Consider the following 22951-nt stretch of genomic DNA (forward strand, 5'->3'; position numbering starts at 1 on the left):
GAGACTTATAAAAGTTTCTCAAGACGTTCAGACAGTCAGCTAAATAATTTTTTTTTTATAGAAAGGAACAGTGTATCTGTATAACTTTTAGTGAGAGCTGTAATGAAGATATAAAATAATATACAATTATTAAACTGCGGAATCCCAAAAAAATTATAAGCTATAATTCAAGGAAATTTTCTCTAAAACGATTAAATTAACACAGTCTCGTTACATTTTCATTTTTATTATCCATTGACGCTGATAACCGATCGATCATTCAGTTAGCGTTCGGGCGTCGATTATTCACAATTCTGACTCGAGTTACAAATCGTTTACCAGAATGTAATTTGGGTGAGAGCATTATACTATTACTTCGAAGTTGGTAATAAGGACAAGGAAAGCAAACACGACGTATAAATAAACTGGTGGAATTTCATATGTATGTAATGCTATAGACAGACTTTTTTAATTGTCCAAGGTTTATATAAATAGAATTGTTTAGGCATTGACAATGTCCTATAAATAACGATACGTATCGTTTAGCTTCCTACCTATTGGTACACCAGACAAGAAAACATTATAGGAGGACAATTTGGCCTATTTTTACCACGTTTTTTTGTCATACAAAGCAGACAAGCTTTTTATTATGTATAAAATACTTATCAATGTTAATACATCTTTAAAAGGGTCCATTTAATACTGAAATAGGTAAATAGGTCAAAGCACGAAATGTGACAGAAAATAAACGCATTATGTATGCTGGGGGCAGGGCTGCCAACTATAAAACGAAGCCTTGTAGAAATAAATAAAAAATCTTATGAAATATCGAATATTAATTCAATTGGGCTATCTAATCTCGATATTAATTTATGAAATATACTAAATACATAACTTTAAAACTTAGTTTTGAACTTTTGTATTTTTATTAATATGTATACCTATATATATGGTGGTGGGTCTTGGCACGAATAACTTTATGATAAATAATCATCATCTGATGAATGATGGAACAAATCGCTGTCTAAAATCTTGTCTACTGGTCGCCATTATTACTCACAAGTAGTACGGGAGGCGAGAGTAATTAAAAAAAAATCCAATTTCAACCGGGAAATTAGCCTAAAATTATCATCTGTATGGAATCAGGATAGAAATAAGTTTAAACAAAGTTAGGTAGCATCAGTCAATAAGTGTACGAATATGGATAGTGCTGTTTGTCGCGATCTTGTGATGTACATGATAATATTTATACTCTCACAATAAAACTATTTATTTTAATTATAACTTTCTTAGACAACATTCAATCAATCACAAACACTAATTTTAATTGCTATTTAATACAAATATAAAAGTTCTAAATGTATAGTACAATTAAGAGAACAATTTAATGATTTCTTAGTAATATGTAATCTATGTACCTACTACTGACTTGACGAACTGGCTTGAGGGTGAAAATGTCCTTGTACTGAAAAAAGCCAAAAATCTCGTATTTGTACGAGGATCCCTGTACGGTTGGCATCCCTGGTTGAAATATCTCGTGAATAGTTTATGGTGATAGCTACTACTTTTCCGATTGGCTACTTATTGTTTGTCCATATTATTTGTGAAGCTGAATCGGCCATTATGTCGTAACAGTATCAACATAACGTCCTCAACAAAATGTGTGTGACATTCGGGGATAACATATCATATATATTTATTATATATTGGTACTTATGTCATATAAATCATAACTTTGTGACTATTATGTACAGGATAAAGGGATGGTTTTTGTTGTGGTAATTTTCGTGCAAAGTCGTCTGTAGTTTGCTTTGTAAGCAATATCAGCTTGAAGAGTCAGATATGGCACTGAAATTACAGGGTACGTGGGAATAAAATCTGAAGCGTCTGGAATTGCAACGCATCAGGGGTACCGATATGATGACGTGATGTCGTGATTTCTGCAGATCTGTTCATGAATGCAATTGATGTTGTTAATTACATTGCAAGTTACAATATCATTTTGTATATTATTATAGAAGTAAATAATAAGTAGTAATTTAGTCCATGGTCTTCCAATATAAAGAAGACTTTTAAATCATAGTTACTGATTGGTTAATGGTCAATGTGCAAACAAATACAATTTTAGATTTATAGTATTAGTTAGGGAGTGGAGAGGATTGTTAGTAATACGGATTAGAGTATAGGACCACCTATTGCTAGCAATTATATGGTACTTATCAGGTCGAGTTCCACGCAATGACACTCCTGGACATAATCGTGGTGAATTCACGGTGATGTGCAAAGTGAACTTGCTTTATGATCATTCTATCATCTCCTACTATCTGTATCTCTGTGTCCCACTGTCTTGTTAGCGTTTATTGTAAAACAGTCTGAGATGACTACATCTCATTCATTCATTCATATTTTAAGAGCTATGCTCTTGTCGGTGGAGCTCTCGCCACTTTCCGCGATTTTCCATCATGCTCTTAAATTCTTGATACTACACGATTCCCATTTTGACTTTTGTTGTAGTCATCTATTACAAAAATATTACTTAGGATTGAAATAATTTCCACTAATTGCATACCGAAGAGTACTGTGAATACTCTACCTGTACTATAAAGTGTGTAGTTATTTCGTCGTCGATATTAGTAATATCAAAAATAAATACAAGTTGTAAGTTATCGAACACCCGTAAACACAAACTCGGGTGCTCCCAAGTATTGTATTTACGATCAGGAACAAATAACCGGGCGGCGGGCCGGATCGAAACAATGAAAAATGACCGGCGGAAAATTGCGCGGATTCAGACACAATCCGCCGCGACGCGACCTGTGCCCGCCTGCTTAAGGAAAACACGGGCACGTACTTAGGGGTGGATGCTAAATATTGAAATGACATGTTCTTTTCATTAATACCGAGGTAAACTTTAAACAAAGTCTTCTGAAGGAACCTGTGTCATTATGTTTTTGTTGACGCTAAACTGTAGGATTTTCTACTTTGAAGGGTCAGATATGGCCGTAAATTTGCAGTATATGGCATGGCAGGCCTCCACCATTGACTCCATTGACCTCAGGGTGGAGGATGGTTAGAGTCATCCGAAACTCTCCAGGGAAGCATTGGGGTCTGAGAACACACCTTGTTGTGAGGTCTCTTCTATGGGATCGTTGAGTATTGGGCGAAGGCGAAGGAGTTCCCATGGCCTCGACCATGGCCATGTTTGGGGAGGAATAACCATTATCCGGTATGAATTCTGACATAAAAAAGGCAACCATAGTTCTCAGAAAAGGGAAAATTTCAGGGTTTTACAGGCACATGGTCACAAGGCTACGTGTTATCGCTTTGATCGTCATTGTATGTACTGTGCTGTGCTAACGCAATCCTGGAGTGCGCAACACAAGTTTTCAGAAAAGTGAGGTCGCTCCGAGAAGCATACGATCTATACCAAGACAATATGTCATAATACAAGATAGATTAACCACTTCTGGGAGGAGCGTTACTGTAGTATTCTCGGCGACACATACACAACGTCCTAAATTCGCGCCTAGATCCAGAAAAAGAGTTCTTCTAACCCTTTTAAATGTATTTTCTATATTTAAAGACGTTATTGTCATCAGCAGCTATAAATTATTCTTATTCTTTTTTTACGTTTTAAAATTTGCATTTTAAGTTTGTTTTTATTGTGCATTGATCTCAATCTTCACACCTTATGATCAAGGTAGTCACGAACAGTGCGGTTTTAGAGAAGTTTCCGTCTGTGTGGTTGGACGCTGATTGTGGAATGAAGTACTAGGTTTTGTCTAGAGACTTCAGCATGGGTTTATTATGTAGGGTATATTAAGGTTTCTTAAGTTTCAACAACACGTATGTGACACGTCTGGTAATTTCGGCATCCATAGTCTACAGCATCCGTTTATTAGAAGGGCCGTCAATGGCGACCACCGTGATATAAAGTGTTCACCACTTGTCATCAGATACTCCATCGACTTGTCGTCAATTTAAATGTACATGTACGAGATACATATTAAGTTCAGATTGCAATACTATATTGTTGGAGTATATTAAGTTTACTGAAACCACTCCGCACCTGTACGGCGGCGCGTCGCCTGCGGCGGCCCTGTCTCGTCGCGCACTCTATTTTCCTATTTGCGCGGCAGATTGGCTCTGATTGTATTGTTTGCGGGGCGGGGCGAATTGATACCTACCCCGCCAACGCCATATCTACGCCCCTGTGCACCCGCGCGGAAAAACGCTATCAACCTATGTGTGGTCGGCTCGCGATAAATATTTGAACAGTTCGATATTTGAAATTGTTTTCGAGACGGTTTTTTGCGGTCATTTTCTGAGGGTGAAGTCGTTAGTGTTGGTACCACATGTACAAACACTGGTTTCGAGTTTAGTTTTAAATAGGGTATTATCATTGACATAGAAATTGTTAATTTATGCATAAATAAATAATTTATATCTACATTTTATTATTATTTCATATGTATCTTAGTCTATAAGGTATTTGTAATATGGGCCATGTAGCTTGAATTAATTACAAAAAATGGCGGATTGGTGTTATAGTTAAGAAACACATTTTCATCTATTTTATTTAAAATACAAACAGAAACAAGAAGAGACATAATATATTTTAAATAATGAAAAATATATTATGCACATATTAATTAATAAAAAGCAAATAACAGTACTTAATAAAATATATATAAATATATATAATAATAATAAAATATAACTCATATTTAAAAATGTCCTGCATATTAATAAGTATATAATTATACTCATATATGTTTTAGTTATGAGACTATGACATGGCAACCCTGAAAATTGCAAATTGAATCGTCAAGATCGTATGATAACATACTACAGAACAGTCCAATTGAGGAGCGTTACTAATTTTAAGTGAGCTGATTTATGTCCATAAACAGTTAATAGTTAAATGTCGTACAAATAAAATAATTAACATCCAATCCAATAGTGAATGAACATGTCATTTTACGGGAAAATACAGTAAAGTCGAACAATGTGACGAGTTACGTGGCGTACCGATTGACAATATAACCAATATAGCGCGGCTCGAGCAAATCTTTACGGGGCCGTAACGCGGCAACCCGACGATAACTTTTATGAGTGCGAAATTGTGTTTATGCGGGTGTGTGTTCCGATTTACCGCCATTGCGCCATCCAACGCCACCGCCACCGCCACCGCCATCGTACGCCATCGCCACGTAGAGTAGCGTAATCGGAAATATTGCGGCAGAACGAAGTTATGCCGCGGTGTAACTTGTGAGAGGTTCGCGGTTAACTTTTAACAAATTTCAATAAGATATAAAAGAAAAGTAAAACAACGATATCACTCAATGGTCACAAGAATTGAAGCGGAGGTATCAAATGTGTCTGATGAGTGAGAGGTGCTGAGGGTTTTAATGAGGAAAATGCGGAAATAAAATAAAATGCGACTAGTATGACAGCGATATATAATAGAAAGTAACAAAAGGAATATGTCAAAGAATATTATTATAAAATTTAAAAATAGTACAAAAACCTATCAAGGAGTTCGCTACAAGGATAATGATTTTGTCAAATTGTTCTAATAAAAAATTGGAACGCTCAGAAATCAGAACGTGAAACCTGTTCATATATTGTAATGAAGTAAGGTAACGGTGTAATAATGATAAGTAAAAAAAAGACTTCCAAGTGGTAACGTGAAAGTCTCATAAAAATGATCGCCGCCAACATAGATGACGGAATTTGCCATTTTTATTGCAATTGCGAAGGGATTATCTAAAGATAGAATATAAATAACATTGATTGCAATATCTATATAGTTCAATTTGACTACATAGTCAAATAAAACAATATTTTGGAAGATATTTAATGTTACAATTTATATTCGTTAATGAAAATGTTCGTTAAGACTTATTTAACTTAATTTACAATTTTCTAATAGTGACAAAACAACTATATGCAAGATATTCACAAATCGCTTATGACTTGTACTGCGCTCTCGCCTCACCGAGTCGTATTACTGTGGATCCCATTTCACCCGCGTCGCCTCTAACAAACTAGTAATTGGTTTGCTATCGCCCACTCTACTCTAAAAATCATATCGTTTGCCTATCTCCTTACTTTCTTTATTTTGTTCCATTTTTTACACCTTTTCTCTTCTTGTATTTATTGTTTTTCCGCGGTACTTTATGAAAGTGAACTGGTTATGCTACCTTAGACTTCACAGACATTAATATCGCGTTACAACAAAAATAAATTGTGTTAATATTTTCTGTATTACGTAACATAATGGAGATTAACCTGTCACCTGTCCTCTTTACTAAGAATATTGACCATCCGGAATAAATTCTAGTGAAGACTGATATTAAAATAATAAATTTTAATATGATTGTTCACTATAATTTAGAGAATTTGCCTGGTTTAGAAAAAAATAATCAGAAATACTTGGCCCAAAACAGTCATGCGTTGGACCAGAGGACTACGATGTCCTTATATCCTGAATCCTGTAATTTTACTATCTAACCCCACTGTCACTGGAGCGGGAACACTACTATTTTAATAAAAACCAAATACTAGTACAAATGTATTCTTCCCAAAAGGGCTCACAGCGAGAAGAAGTAACAAAACAATTAGTTAGTCAAAAGTGACATATAAAAATAGAATAGAATAGAATAGAATAGAAAATCATTTATTCAAATAAACTTAATTTAAGCACTTTTGAATAGTCATAACAATTTGTTTTTTATCTACCACTCGTTCGGAAAGCTGTCTCATCACAAGAAGAACGAGCAAGAAACTTGTGTGTTGCTCTTTTAAATAATCCTTGTAAGTTTACATTTACAAGTCGAAACGTGTGAATACAAACTACCAACAAGCACAAATTTTTTGGGTCAAATATAATCATGCAATAAGATTAAATCAGTCGTAGTGATAAGAGCAGACCAGTCCCTACAAGCAGCACTCGTTCACGAGTATGACGGATGAGCCAGCCATCACTGCGCTCGACCATATTTTAGGGAGCCCATTGACCCAGCCCACCACGCCGCCACATGTCTGGACATTTTAGTGAGCATGACTACTCATTCCACACGACCACGTCACAGCTACAAAAATTACTATATGGTAGTTACAGTATTCGCACTTTACATAAGGATGCATGCGGCAATCAATACAAAAGCCGCTACGCTATCATATATCAAGAAAGCAGTATGAAAATTAAAATTATAACGTTGTCCGCAAATAAACTTATTCTTGCTATATATTGCTATCATCTATAAATTCATCTATCTTATAATAGGCTTTTTTACATAGCATTTGTTTAATATAAGATTTGAATTGCCTCTCTGTAAGATTTAGCGTAGACTCTGGCAGTTTATTATAGAATCTTACGCAATTACCATAAAATGAATTACTAACTTTGTGTAGACGGCATTTAGGTAAAATTAGCTTATTTTTATTGCGTAAGTTTCTACTTGTACAGTCTTTAAGTTTCCTGAAACTATCTAAGTTTTTCCTTGTATACATAATATTTTCATAAATGTACTGAGAGGCAACGGTGAGGATATTTGATTGTTTAAAGCATTGACGTAATGACTCTCTAGAACCCATACCATAAATAGAACGTATGGCTCTCTTTTGTAAAATAAATATAGTATTTATATCGGCAGCTTTACCCCATAGCAGTATGCCATATGACATAATGCTATGGAAATACCTAAAATATACAAGTTTTGCCGTCGCCACGTCTGTTAATTGCCTTATCCTTCTAATTGCATAAGCAGCAGAACTAAGTCTACTGGCTAATTTTGAAATATGGGGCCCCCATTGTAACTTCGAGTCCACTGTTATTCCTAAAAAAACTGTATCATTAACAAAATCTACTATTTCATCATTAAGCAATAGCTGCGTATTTACTTGTTTTACATTAGGCAGCGTGAATTTAATGCACTTAGTTTTGTTGGAGTTCAATAATAGATTATTACATGTGAACCAATTTAGTATAGCAGAGATAGCATAATTTACATCGTCTAATTGATTACATTAGCGACCAATTTTAAACATTAACGAAGTATCATCCGCAAATAACACTATATCTGCAACTTTCTCTACCATGTAGGGAAGGTCATTTATATAAATTAAAAAGAGAAATGGGCCTAATATTGAACCTTGAGGAACGCCCATTTTTATATTAGTTCCCTTAGACTTTACACCATCAATATCTACAGTTTGCACCCTATCCTCTAGATAAGTTTTCATTAGACTTAGGTCATTATCTCTAATACCATAATATTTGAGCTTGTACAAAAGTGTTTCATGATCTACGCAATCAAACGCCTTCGACAAGTCACAAAAAACGCCGAGAGCATCCTGTGAGTTTTCCCATGATTCGAATATATGTGTAATAAGCGCTACACCTGCATCAGTAGTAGACTTGCCGGCAGTGAAACCATATTGCTGACTGTGAAGCAGTCCGTTATCCCTGAAGTATTTTAACATTTGGTTAAACATAATCTTTTCAAATACTTTACTTAGAACTGGCAAAATAGAAATTGGTCTATAGTTGCCTAGCTCAAATCTATCTCCAGATTTAAAGAGTGGAATTAATTTGCTAAATTTCATTAATTGAGGAAACACGCCATTATCAACACATTTATTGAAAATAGTAGCCAGATAAGGAGCAACAATATCTATGAATGAACTAACTACTTTAACTGACATGTCCCAGAGATCTTCCGTATTTTTTAAATTTAACTGTTTGAATATTTTTATGACATGAAAAGGGCTGACATGTGAAAATTTAAATGTTAAAGAGCAAGGGCTGACATTAGCCTCCAGTAATGTTTTTGCTCGAATTGGAGATGAGTCTAGAGAAGATGTAATATCAATCGGAATATTAGCAAAAAAATCTTGAAAAATATGAACTATATCTTTTGTTGCTGTTATTAACTTATTGTCATAATTTAATGAGAATTGATTGCAGGCTTTTTCAGACCGTCCAGTTTCTTTGTTTATAATTCCCCAGATGGTCTTAATTTTGTCAGAGGACTGATTAATTTGTTTATTTATAAAATTAGATTTAGCTGCAATACAAACTTGCTTGAAAATTTTAGAGTAATTTCTCACATAAGTCGTAAATTTGTCATCAAATCTATATTTTTTTTGATCATATAAATCAAATAAAATGTTTCTACTTTTAAGTATTCCTACTGTTGCCCATTCTGTAAATTTAGATTTAACACAATATTCTCTTTTCTTGAAAATATTCTGGTATTCTTTTGACAAAAGACTAATTAACTTGGTGTAAAGAATATCAGGATTATTAAGACTGACAGATTGTAACTCTAAGTCTAATTTATATTTAACCGTGCTTTTGTATTTATTAATATTGTAAGCATTTATTTGTCTTTTTGATCTTTTATTATTGGTATTTTTTTTAGTCTGATTACTAAACTTAACAACTTGACCACAGTGATCCGAAGGAAGTTTATTTATTATTAATTTTTCAATATACTCACAGTTACAAAAAACATTGTCAGGACAAGTAGCAGTCTTAGCGGTTACACGAGTGGGTTCCTGAAAGACATTACTCAAATTAAAGGACTGAAATAAACTAATAATTTTTGTACATGTGGGTGTATCACAAAGAATATCAACGTTAAAATCACCACACACAATGATTTTTTTACTGCTATTAAATACTTTTTTTAATATATCCTCCATCACCTCTTCAAATACATTATAATCACTATTAGGAGGCCTATAAACACATATAAGTATATAATTATCTAGTTCTATACATGAGATTTCTGTACAACACTCAATAGAAAGTCTAACAATGTCAGCACGTTCCTTTACTTTAATATTATTTCTTGCAATTATCATAGACCCACCTCTGTTAACTGACTTTCTATTAAATCAACTGACATTATAATTATTTAAACTGAACACCATATTGTTTTCTTTAAGCCAATGTTCAGTGAAACAGATAATGTCAATATTGTATTTTTCCAAAAATAATTGTATAATTAATTCACTGCCGGGAAAACTTTGTATGTTCTGATGAACAATTACCAATTCTAATTGCTTTCCCTTTGTCTTTGTTAGCAGTTTAAATCTGCAGTCAAATTACTTATATCACTATTTAAACAAAAATTAATAGAATCATTTGTTATGTCACAATTTTTATATTGAAGTTTACCATGTAATCTGTTCTTGAAGTCAATATTATAAGCCACTAAAGTGGCTATTTTATTCTTAGAAGATTTAGAAAGATACATTGTATCTTTTGTCAAATAAAAATCACTAATAAAACTATTAGTGTCAAAAAATGTAAAAACGTCACTATGACGACATGTCAATGTATGTAATAAATTATTAAGGTAATGTACCTTATTGTTAATTTTTTTATGATAATGGCTACTTGTATAAGGAAGAGCGCACAATACAATCTTATATACATTCAATTGTAACAAATATTGAATACCTTTAATTATATCCTGTCTATTTAATTTAATACTATTACCAAAAAATAACACAACTGTGGTCATTTTATTCATTTTAGTAGATTTAATTTTGTTAATAATTTGTGCAAATGATGCCCCTGGCATACAGTAATTTAATACATCACCCTTAAGATGATACTTCAATAGATATCTAAAATATAAAGTTTATAAAAAGAATGGTAGACAAGCTGCCAGTAACAGCCACTCTCCAACCGAAACACAACTTACAAAGCTAACTAGCTGAAATAGCTCACCTATTTACCTATTTTCTAATACTGAGGTAACCACGAAATTTTTATTGTTTACCCATGTTAAAAATTAAATACTTATGAGATAAGTGTGTGCGTCACGCTTCGTGTCATGTGTTGTCATAGAATAAAAAAAAACTTTTATCTACTGTTGTGTCTCGTCGAGTAACACTTGTGTTGACGCGGTAACGAGGTATCGCCGCCACATTTCATGCTAACGACGCCTTCACTAGACCATGAAAATTAATCGGAGTATTTTACGGACCAAAACAGTCATGCGTAGGATTAGAGAACTAAGATCTCCTTATATCCTGTATTCTGTAACTTTAATGCCTAACCCCAGTCTCCAACCGAAACACAACTTACAAAGCTAACTACTTGGTAGCTGAAATAGGTGAGATTGAGGTAACCACGAAATTTTTATTGTTTACCCATGGTAAAAATTAAAGACTTCTATGAAACTAGTGTGTGCGTCACGCTACGTGTCATGTGCTGTGTCATAGAATTAAAAGAAAAAACTTTTATCTACTGTTTCGTCTCGTCGAGTAACACTCGTGTTGGCGCAGTAACGAGGTATCGCCGCCACATTTCGTACTAACGACGTCTGCTCTGCTCGTCTTCACATCTCTCTAATTGCACCGTAAAAATGTATATTTCAGATTAGGTCTTTGACTAGTTACTTGTATAATGACTTGTTACACTAGCAAAGATTAAGAAATATAAGAGCATGAAGTTTTTCATCTGTTCTTAACTGAAATAGCCAGTAGGCAGAAGTAGGGATAGTGATGAAAAATTATGACTTGAATAAGGCCGAAAAATAGGGTTTTTCGGCCTGTTAAGCAAATCAAAATTTATGCGAGTAGTAAATATTGATGAAATATTTTTTGTGATTTCAATAAAAACATCAAATTGTGGCTTTTAGTTCGAATAGTTGAATCGAATTAGTTGTGCTTCATTATTTTGTTTATTTATTCATATAAATTTATGTTTAGACATTTTCTATGATTTTTTTTCAGAAAGTATTTATATAGATTAAGTATAGATAAACATAAACTACGGTTAACACTTTACATCAGTCGGGCCTTCAACTTGTTTGCTATTCCAGTTATATGTATATGTAAATTGATAACTGTTAAGATTCAGCCTGTAATCCGGCTCCGTCTTTACGTCGACAACCTGTATATAAAACAATAAACTTTTTATTTGTTTGTTTCAGGTTCACAAAGATTTCTTCGGTCGCATAGTACCATTGTCTCAAATGCAAAGGAATGGTAAGTTTATTTACATTAAATTTATTAGGTACAGCATGATTATTACTATTTTAAAGCTAAAATCAAATTTTCTATTTACATTGTGTTCTGAGCAACGACAGCATTTCTGGCTAGAAAAATTCTGAACAGAGCCTCTTATTTAAAGTCAGTAAAAAAATAAAATTAAAAACTAAACTATGTTATAACTACTTTCTAGTGTAATCTAGAAATTATCACAACTGAACATTTCAAGCTACAAAGAAGACGTATAAACACTTATGTTTACAAATATCATGATATCACACACAGAAAATTACAGTAAAATAGATCTATCTAGAGCATCTCGTTTTTTAAAGTCGGCTAAAACAATGGAGGGCCGAACATTGAAAGCCAGCTCACAATGGAATATAGCCCGCTATTATCACATGACGTTAATCACACGTCGAGTTACAAGCAAGCCTATTATTTTCAATTACCCGCGCACCCGAAAGGGTTGTTAATATTCATTTAGCCGACACCCGCCCGGGAATCGAACACCTGATCTCGCCCACCACCCCGCAACATAATCGCTCCGCCTAACTGATTGTCTAACATTTTGATATTAATCGTGTATAATTTGGTCGCGGATGAGAAATTTTAATAGACATCGTCTAATTATGTTTTGCCTAAGAATATTTTATATCTTATATATAAAATTCTCTTGTCACAATGTTAGTTACCATACTCTTCCTAAACGGCTGGGCCAATTTTTATGAAATTTTATATGCATATTCAGTAGGTCTGAGAATCGGCTGCTATCTATTTTTCTTATCGCTTACTGATGGGGGTTGTCCACCCCTAAAATTTTGTGAAGTCTTCATTCTCACACCTGTGTATTAGTACTTTATTCCCCTATTCACCTCTTAAGACATTTTGGATATAAAAAGGACTGAAAATGAAGAAGGAATGAAAATGTACATATTCCTTAGTCAATATCGTTAAGGATAAGATAATGTTATCAACTATAAGGCGTTTTTATTTCACTCATATAATTATATCTGATAATGAATGTACCATCACTATTTGTCACGTGGTCTGTCTCCCTCTTCTATTTCTTTGTATACTACTATAATTGGACAGAAAAAAGGAGAGATTAATTAATTTATTAAATTAAGATTTCAATATAATTCATTATTTCGTTAATTTAATTTCAGCCATGCAGTGTCCACTGTACATAGGTAATTGATAGGATTTTCCTATAAATGACTATAAAGTAGGTACATTGGCTCTGCAATATACAGATGTCACTCTGTCTTGTAAGGTATCTATGTAGTTACAGGGCAAGAAAATGCCTCATTTTTGTCGGCTTTTCAAATTACGTAGCAAGCCCATTCTTTAACGTCGTCTATTCATTATTCCTCTAAATTATTTAATTTCCAACATTATACAGTATGCGCTACAATTGTGTAGCTCCTTAAAGCGAATTGGCTCGGCTGCCCACCCCCCACCCTGCAGGCTCCACCTTCACAATTCTCGTTAAGGTGACTGTTTAATAATCTCAACGCGATTTGTAATGGGATTGAGTGGAAATTCGCTCGACGTCTCTGAATCCATATTGTTACTACGCAGTACAGTCGGCCACGATATTGTTAAAGAATATGTTTATCTAATTTCATTCAAAGAATTTGTACAATGTCATCTGCGTAGGTAGTTCAGTAATCAAGCGGTTTGTTTCGTAAGTGAATGTACAATCTCAGGAATGCCAATCCATGAATTATAATCTATAAGCGACGGTTACCACTTTCCATCTTGTGAGTATACAGCTCATTTACAACACAAAATATGTAAATGTTGATTACAATTTTTCGAAACTATTAACAATATACTATGGACTATCTTCAATAGCACATTCATTGTTAGAACATCAACTATATGTGAATGAAAAAAAAATACCACTCAATCAAAACTTAAAGGCAGTATTTTAATAAAGATATTTTTTATTATTTTCTGTCGTTTTTGAATTATCCTTATCATATTTTGTCATCATTGGTGAGTAAATAAAAAAATATTACATTTTTTAATTGTAAGTAAGATGTAGCACTGCCGCAAGACGTGTAGCTAGTCTACAGTTATTTGTCCTATGCTCCTACGTAGCTTATCTGGCGTAGAGTTAATGTAGCAGACGTTGCTACGTAGTGCTCTATGACTGTCTACAAGTAAACGATTAACTTTATTACTGCCTACGTAATACTTAATTAAAAATCTCAGGTTTTAATAAAACATAAGTATTTTAATAAATTATTTAAAGTATTGTAGGTTGAGATAACAGAAATGTGCGTGCACATATTCGTATACTTTTAATATTGTATTTTATATTATAAATTGTAACCGTTTTTTATCGTATCATCAAAACGACAAACAGTACGGCGGCTACCGTTGTTAACATGTCCTTTTCACTTCAACGAAACGCACTTTATTCTAGTATTGAGTCATAGAACTAAATAAATTTCTTCTCAGTTAACTATCACTCTCAATCTTCGTCTCATTTACAGTGTCATTACTATTTTTGATTCCTCAAAATACAGTATTTAGTGGTTATATATCTGCGCATGTTAATGATGTACATACAGTTTTTTGTAACCGAATTGGCATTCTAAAGGACTAGTCATGCGACCATACCCCGTAATTTCACTTCAATATCTCAGCCGCAACATAAGCCAAGTTGATTGGTGAAGAAATAGGTGAAACCGATGTGCCCACTTACGGAGACTTTGTAGAAAGTCAACGTCAGTATAATAAAACTATGTCGCATTGTACAGAAACCAGCCAAAGTTATAATGAGGGCCCTCTGTTTAAACTAATTGTTGGAGCGCTGCCGGCGGCTCCCCGAAATTGGTTTTGCTGTTTGATTTCTCGGCGATTGTTAATATTCTCATTGTAGTACGAATCCATTCGGATTATCGCGATTATTGTTCATTAGTTGTAGCCCATTTCTCTATTAATATAGATATTTGTTAGATGAGATAGATTTGGGATTGATATACGCATGAGATTTAGTTATTGACGAAATTAATATAGTATACAACAGTATGTGTAGGTATTTATGATGAGAGAGATCAGTTTGTTGGGTTTTATTAATATATTAAGTATTTTTCTTTTTCGATATTCGGTAAGAAGGTAAAATTTGGTTGCAATCTTAATTTAAGAGAGGGTTAATGGTTTACTATCGTTTAATTAATATTTAATATAAGTAAGTTTTTTTCATTCTGTATTGGATCTGCACTTAATACTACTTACGAGTACATTCATAAAACGTTGAATACAAAAATTACTTAATACTCAATATTTATTGCATTCCATAATCCTTACACAAGGGAAAAAATTTAAAATGTATATACCACTTCTTGTGCTTTCTCTCTTTAGCGTTGTCCTGATTTATCTGAGTCACTTTTATACTTGTCTCGTCTTTTTTCTTCTTACAAATTCTAATTTCACAAAGCTATAGACCACTTCCTACGGCCTCCTTACAAGTTTGTATTCACACATGTAGACTTGAAATTTAAATTTACAACGATTATATAAAAGAGCAATACGCAAGTTTATTGCTAATTCTCACCTGCTATCTTTCTTTTAATCTACCGCTCAGGTGATTAAACGATTAACTATGACTATTCAAAATTGCTTAATTAAGTTTATGAGAATAAAGGATTTTCTATTCTATTATATTCTATTTATGCATGTTACTTACCATTAATCAATGTATGCTGTATGTTTTTTCTTCTGATATATTTTTGTAATTTTCTAAAAAGTTTCTAATTCAATTAAAATAGCATAGATTATTTTTTTATCTATTGTTATCACATTTTAATCTCAATTCTAAATGAACAATCACTACGTTTTACCGTATTAATGACTTTTAAGTAAAATAATTACAGACATATAAGTAATTCTATGCATAATATAAATCAGTATGTGTAAAATATAAGTCGTTTCAACCATTAGTGTGTCGTTTACATAGCGGCGGGGTGATAGGCTCGCGGCGCGGCAAGTAGGCGGCACAATACAGAACAATTAACAACGGCAAACACTGAGAACGGTCCCTCTCACCCCCGTACCGACTCACTGCGTAATTACGCTACACACTTGTACGACAGCTGATTATGTAATCTATATACATGACATTTTTTTTATTTATGGTGCACCCACCAACGCTCACGTTTTGCGGTGGCAGGGCACCAGTGGATGATGACAAAATTTGCCTGATGTCAGGTCAGTTACCCCATCTTTGCAAATGTCAATTTACAACTATGGTTTCCAGGGGAAACCGTTATGGTTCCCAGGGAGAATAGCATGGAGATCAACCTGACATTACTCGCAATGAGGTTATTTAAAGAATAAAGAGGTTTTGTGGGGTTATTACTATTATTCCACATTACTAACAATATTAGATACGTGACAATCATGAATAGTCGAGTTGATCTGTGAAAGAATATTAAATAACTACAGGAAAAGGGGCGGATTCAAATAATATTAGTTTCGTAGTTAAATAAAAAAATTGTAATTTAAAATGAAATTAACATCAAGTTGAGTGCAGCGCCTGCTCACTAGCAGCCAGCTGGGCAGGTAGCGACGAAGATGTGTGTTGACGTACGTTGGCAGACCTACACACGATCCTAAGTCCCGAGACTGTTCAAAGTTTACCTCTCTGCCACACGATGGACCCGGCACCCGCACCGTGAATCCATGGAATACTAAGAAGTTCTCTTATCTAATTAAAACTGACAAACTATTCTGTTGAAATTGGAACACTCGAAACTCGTGGATTCAACTGTGCAGGTTTTGTTCTTCAGCATTTTCAATAGGACTGAGCACTGCGAACATACACACAAGCCTATTCAAATTTGTTGTTATGTTCCGAACAAGAGAGCGTGAGATTAGATTGTTCCACGCAAGGGTCCATATATCTCGCTTGGGCGGTATACGTTACACGTGTAATTGATATTAACTACGTTGTATGGACGTGCTAATTGCGGTGTTGCATATGCTACTCGCTCAATGTAAATTACATTTGTATTTAGACGATATGAATGTAAAGTAGTCACTTGTTTTTAACCTTATATAAAAAGAAAGAGGTCTATATTGTTTGGTTTTTAGTCAATGGGTCTTATATGGGAATGAGTATTAAAATTTTACAGAGAGATACCAAGGGATATTATGGAATTACCTTGAAATAAGTTTAAATCAGTTAAATCATATTTATTCAGCAAACTCTATTAGTCACAAAATGATTACTTAAATGCCAAACGTTTATGGCTGTTCATACACGGGATTTTAATTTAATGTTAGACATATGGCATAAGTACACAATGTAAGTAAACTGGTAAAAAAAAGAAATTTAGTTGAGTTTCTTGCCAGTGCATCTGAATTGAATACAGATTCAATTCCGTGTACAGATACGGAACTGGGCGGTAGGGAAAAATATTAACACAAAAAACTTCACGTATATAAGCGGCTAAAGTTCATAATAATGTGTCTGCGTAATTTATTCATAATTATTTTTGATTTGATTTATATTGCCTAATATCTTCGCTAATTGTGAACTGTTCATATATTTTCTACACAATAACAAGTAATGAGTAATGTTACTAATATAAATATATTATTTATCAACTGTGAATGAATTAATTTTTGGTAAATTAAATATTTACACCAATCGAGATTACATGTACCTTATAATATTTCGTGTTAAGATACAATAACTTACGTTAATTGAAGTTAAATTGAAGTTCATAAATAAGTAGTTCATTGTATACTTACAATTTTTTTCATCATCATCATCCTGTCGCTGTCTGTCGTATATTGGTACAAAACTTACAATAAAGTTATTACATACATTCTTTTATTCATCGGCTTCATAACTTTTATCATTCTACTTGTAACTTAAAATAATTTATGAATAAAAGTTATGAAGTAGGTATAACATGTAGTCTTTGACTAAATTCACCTCTCAAAGACTACACAGGTTATTTTTTTTATAATAATTTCCGTATGTAAAGTTTGTTACAGCTGGCATTTAATATGTGGTTGTGTGCGCAGACGCAGTCCCTGACGTGATATCATCGAGCAACGTGTTCTACCAATACAGAGAAGGGTACAACAACGCGGTGCGTCGCAACGTACGGACCAAGGATTTGCTATAACTCAATATTTCGTAATCTGTAATAAACATTGCGCGGCTCCGGGGGGCAGGTCTTTGCGGGGCACCGTTTTTATTAGGACGTTTGTGCTATTGTCACGTGCTAAGACTTGTAACACCTGTATAGGTCTATTGTGCTCGCCCTTATTCAAAGTTCACTACACACAGGTCCTCACAGTGATCTTTTGGTCAAGAATTGAAGCAGCGATGGTTTTTGATCTCCTCAGAATATAGTGCATATTTTCCAAAGGAGATGTTTATGCACGAGCGGGCTACAACCACATAGAATGTATAGTGGCGTTTCCGTTTCTGCTTGAAAAAATCTCCAGGTTGATGTTAAGCTAAGGACCATATTATGTATATTGAGGTTTGCGAGTGTACATGTCTATGGGGTCCGCAATCTCATGTCGCGGCAATTTAATAGTAATAATAATAATAGAAGAACAGAGGATTGTTACTAACGCTCTGAAAGAGGTCCAACTTAACATATTATTTTAAAAACTTAGATCTAAGATTCTTCCTTGTTAAGTTTACATGTATAAAATGTTTTTATACATAATTTGTATATTACCACATTTATTTATCATATTTTAGCCTTACATGTACTTGTAATTTATTATTCCCCTGTACATAAAATTGCTTTTACAATTATTTAGAATTTACTGCTTACTTGATATTAAAATTCTTTTACCTCTAAAATCTATATATGTATATTGTCAGGGACAACATGATTTATTTAAAAAATATGTCTATAACTAATGAAACCGGGCCGTGAGAAGCTGGGACATGTCGCTAGTATAACATAGATTGTCAGCATAAACACAACAGTTAGCAAATACGAAAGTCAACCGGCTGTATATATATTTGCAAGGAAACGCCCAACTCTCACTTTATTGGGTACTAAATTGTAAACTTGCGTTAGTTAGCACACGGCGCCGACGGGACACCTGAGCTTGCCAACTTTGTCCGTAAATCGTCTGCAATATAGATATATACATATATATACATATATTGTATTGTATTAATATTATAAATGCGGAAGTTTGTAAAGATATTTGAATGTTTGTTACTCTGTCACGGTTATCCGGGTGCAACACCTGTATCTATAGTTATGGTTATCTTAATCTCGTGAAGACTGACTGAAATATATATATTTTTATGCAATTATGTTTTATTTTTTACAGCTTTATATATTAGTCCCTTGGAATTAGAGGAAGTAATACCTAAAACTAAAACATTTAAGATAATTATGAATTATATGCATGATAAGAGACATGCCATCTTAGCACTCTGGAATGGCAGCTAAGTAATATCTTTTTTCTTATGGATGATAATGGTTTTTTTTAAAGGATGATAATGGAATGGGGCACCCGCCTGCGCTAACGGTTTACGGTGGCGGGGCACCAGTGGAGGATGATAGGATGTACATGAAGTCAGATCAGTTAGCCCAACGTGACAAATTCACCGGGAATGTATCACGATGGTTTCAAGGAGGAACCGCGTGGAAGTCGATCTGACATGGTACATTGCTAGCAATGGGATCATTAGTCCACATTACTAACAACCCTCTTCCCATTGATGGATGAAATTGGTATGGTGCTTCCGCCTGTGCTAACGGTTTAAGCAGGCGCACCAGTGGAGGATGATAAAATGAGGTGAGGTCAATTAGTCGGGCAAAATTCACCATGAATTTATCACAATGGTTTCATGATGTCAGTCTGACATGGTACAATGTTAGCAATGAGGTTATTAATCTAACAATTCCCTTGCATGAGCGGTATAGATAGCGTCACTTGATAATGTGATGTCCGTAGCGCTATTCATGTATATACATACAAATAAATAAATAAATATAGACAACATTATTTACCATTCCAATTACATAAAAAATTCTACCTAATAATTACCAGTTACTAAATATTAAAAAAATCTAAGGTAAATTCCTGAAGTGTTAAATATTAATCATAATATACTTTACTTAGATGTAATAAACTAAGATGGATATGAACTGAGGGACTGTAGAACTTGGTATCTTGCGAAATATTGACAATGGTTTAGTTGTAGATATCAAATAGAATCACGGAATAAGAGAAAAAAATATATAAAAAAATAAAATCACAATCTTCATAGTCTGATCCCTTATTTCAGTGTAAATAATCAAGACGCCATCTTGCCATTTGAAATTAAACTCTGTTCATAAATATATCAAGTGTTATTTAGGTGTACCCGAGATCCAGAATGAATTGTGGTAATTCATGATTTACACCAAAACTTTGCGAGGTGCGATAAAACTTAGTATATAAAATATGAAAGAAGTTAGTAATTTATACGAACAATTTGTTGTTGGTTATTAATCTTAGTAGTAAATGAAATGGAACGAAACTTCGAAATTATTTCTCATACAGCCGTTGAACCGATTTTAAAAATAGTAGGTATCAGAGGGTAGTTTGAGCTGTCATTTAAATTGTACGTGTTTTGAATTCTCCGTAATATTTTATTAAATACTAAATGTATATTACAGTGCAAAAAACATAATTAATACTAGTTGATACCTCAATCAGTTAGGCATAATAAAGTGAACTTAGTTTATACATAGTTAAAGGAGTTATAATCAAAAGTGGATGGAAAGGAATACACAATCATTGTTTCTGTTCCTACTACCGCTGTTGTGACTATACAAAGTTATTATTGTGAACTATTTAAATTTTCAACGTATTTTAATTACTCAATAGGCTTCGTGACTAATAAACAAGAACATACGGGAGTGCAATTAATATCGACGTGACGTTGCGGAGCAAACCTTTTCATTATTGTGTTAAACTGCGTAGAAAACTACAATGTCTTCTGAAGTACTACGCTGTGCTGGGTGTTTTAAAAAAATCGTGAGCAATATATACCTTACCTGCAGCATCTGTAAACAACACTACGATCTGATCTGTGCAAATGTAGCTGAAAAAACATTTCTTTACTAAAATAGGATGTCGATACTTGATATGGAATCGCGGCGACATTTACATCTGGCATCTTTGCTGTTCGGTCTAATAGAATTTAAAAGTCCGGAATATCTATACTGTAAGCTGAACTTTTCTACATTTGATAAGCGGTACCCATGTAGGTCTATTCGTCCACCTTTGTCGCTTCAACGTCACAAAACTAGCTTTTACTGGCAGCTTTCGTTACCGGGCAACTAAATGTTGGAACAATATTCCACCACCCATCAGAAATATTACATCTCAATATACATTTAAAAAACATATAAAAACACACCTATTACAGCAACAAAAACTAAGTTGTTCTGGTGACAGAGCGCAGTAATATTCTAATTGATTTCCTTTCCATTAAGATATTTTTCACTCCTTCATGGCTATAATTATTATTTTTTTTACACATTTATTATATTCCTGTTCATAGTATTCATATATATCAAACTAAATTGTGGTATCTCGGTATTTATAAAGTTCTGGTACTCTAACTGTAATTCGTACTTTCCAAGTTCTTTTATTACTTATTTATTTCACATTATTTCGTTTAGTTCATTTTAGTTTATTAAAAAAATATACAAGGTACGTTATTCAACCTCGAGGACATAGCTGAAAATCAGTGTTTTGCTCTTTGAGTGATTCTCCACACTGAGCTATGTACCAATTTTGTATTGCTGTAGCACACACATGCAGGTTTACCCTTTATTGAACTGTTATATTGTAGGTACTTGTCATTTGATGTTGTAATTAAGCCTGTATGTGTGTACTAAGATACAAATAAAAACTATTATCTATCTATCTATCTAGGCGTTCGAGTATTTAAATAACTAATTACATGAATTATTTTTTCAATCAAACCTCAGGGGTACTTGCGATATTAGTTTTGTGAATATGGAGTCAGTTTGTATTTCCAAAAAATATAGGCTGCATATGACTTGGGAACTATGGGCCAAATACCGAATAGATTTTGAAAATATTAGTATTTAAAAATAAGTGGTTCATGTATTTGATTATCCACCTCATCTCTAGGATTCCAGTTGGGAAGTCATAACATATAATTTATATTTATTTATTTAAATATGTCACTAGAGGTTAGAGACGAAATTTATTCAAAATGGTATGCATGGGGTTACCTTATTCTCACCTTTTTTCAACTTACTTTGCAAGCTGTTATTCGGTTGAAGTGTGGAGATACAATTCTAGAAGACTAAGACATGACACCTTAGTCTTCTGCAATGGCAACACATGACTAGTATCGCACTCGCGGACGTCACACGATGATGTTATGTCTATATTGCTGCTCAAATATGGTATATAGGGCACGGTTATATTATTTGAAAAGAATGGGAGTTGAGTTTCTTATTGAAAAGCCAGAAACACAGGTCGAATTATTTTCATCGCTCGTATTCTTATCTAGAGAGCACTCCGATATATTTGACATATCATTCTGTAATAAGTCTGTAATAGACCTAAATGAATAAATATATTTTGAATTGAATTGGTTATAGCTTATCAGCAGATGGATTTTCAATTCACCATTATAATTATATTAAAAAAGTTTGCACAAAGGATCTACGTGGTCTTTTACCTCAGTCTCACCTATTCTAGCCTTCAAGCAGCTTGTTTATTAGCTATAATTAGTTTAAATGAAGAGTATTTGATATAGCAGTAAAATTATAAGTTACGATCATGACGTATATCCGTGGTGCTATGTACCAATTTATAGGCGCCGGTTGCCAGTTTCCATCAGGTGGGTTGTCAGCATGTTGACCATTTAAGTTGCGTAAATAAATCTTAATGAAGAATGGATAATGATTTGTCA

The 22951-nt window shown here is 33.6% G+C and overlaps 1 protein-coding gene across 1 annotated transcript in view; it reads left to right on the top strand.

Moving 5' to 3' along the window:
* LOC131851188 (chromosome transmission fidelity protein 18 homolog) overlaps positions 1–18261 on the top strand; it is a 48562-nt gene extending 30301 nt beyond the window's left edge. The window contains 2 exon segments of the mRNA XM_059201636.1: positions 11940–11994; positions 18049–18261. Coding sequence (XP_059057619.1) covers positions 11940–11994; positions 18049–18152 — 159 coding nt within the window. The 3' untranslated portion in view covers positions 18153–18261.
* The last annotated feature ends 4690 nt before the right edge of the window (positions 18262–22951 follow it).

This window comes from Achroia grisella, unplaced genomic scaffold (genome assembly GCF_030625045.1).
Source record: "Achroia grisella isolate CSIRO2021 unplaced genomic scaffold, CSIRO_AGI_Agris_v1 utg782, whole genome shotgun sequence".
NCBI classification, from domain to species: Eukaryota; Metazoa; Arthropoda; class Insecta; order Lepidoptera; family Pyralidae; genus Achroia; species Achroia grisella.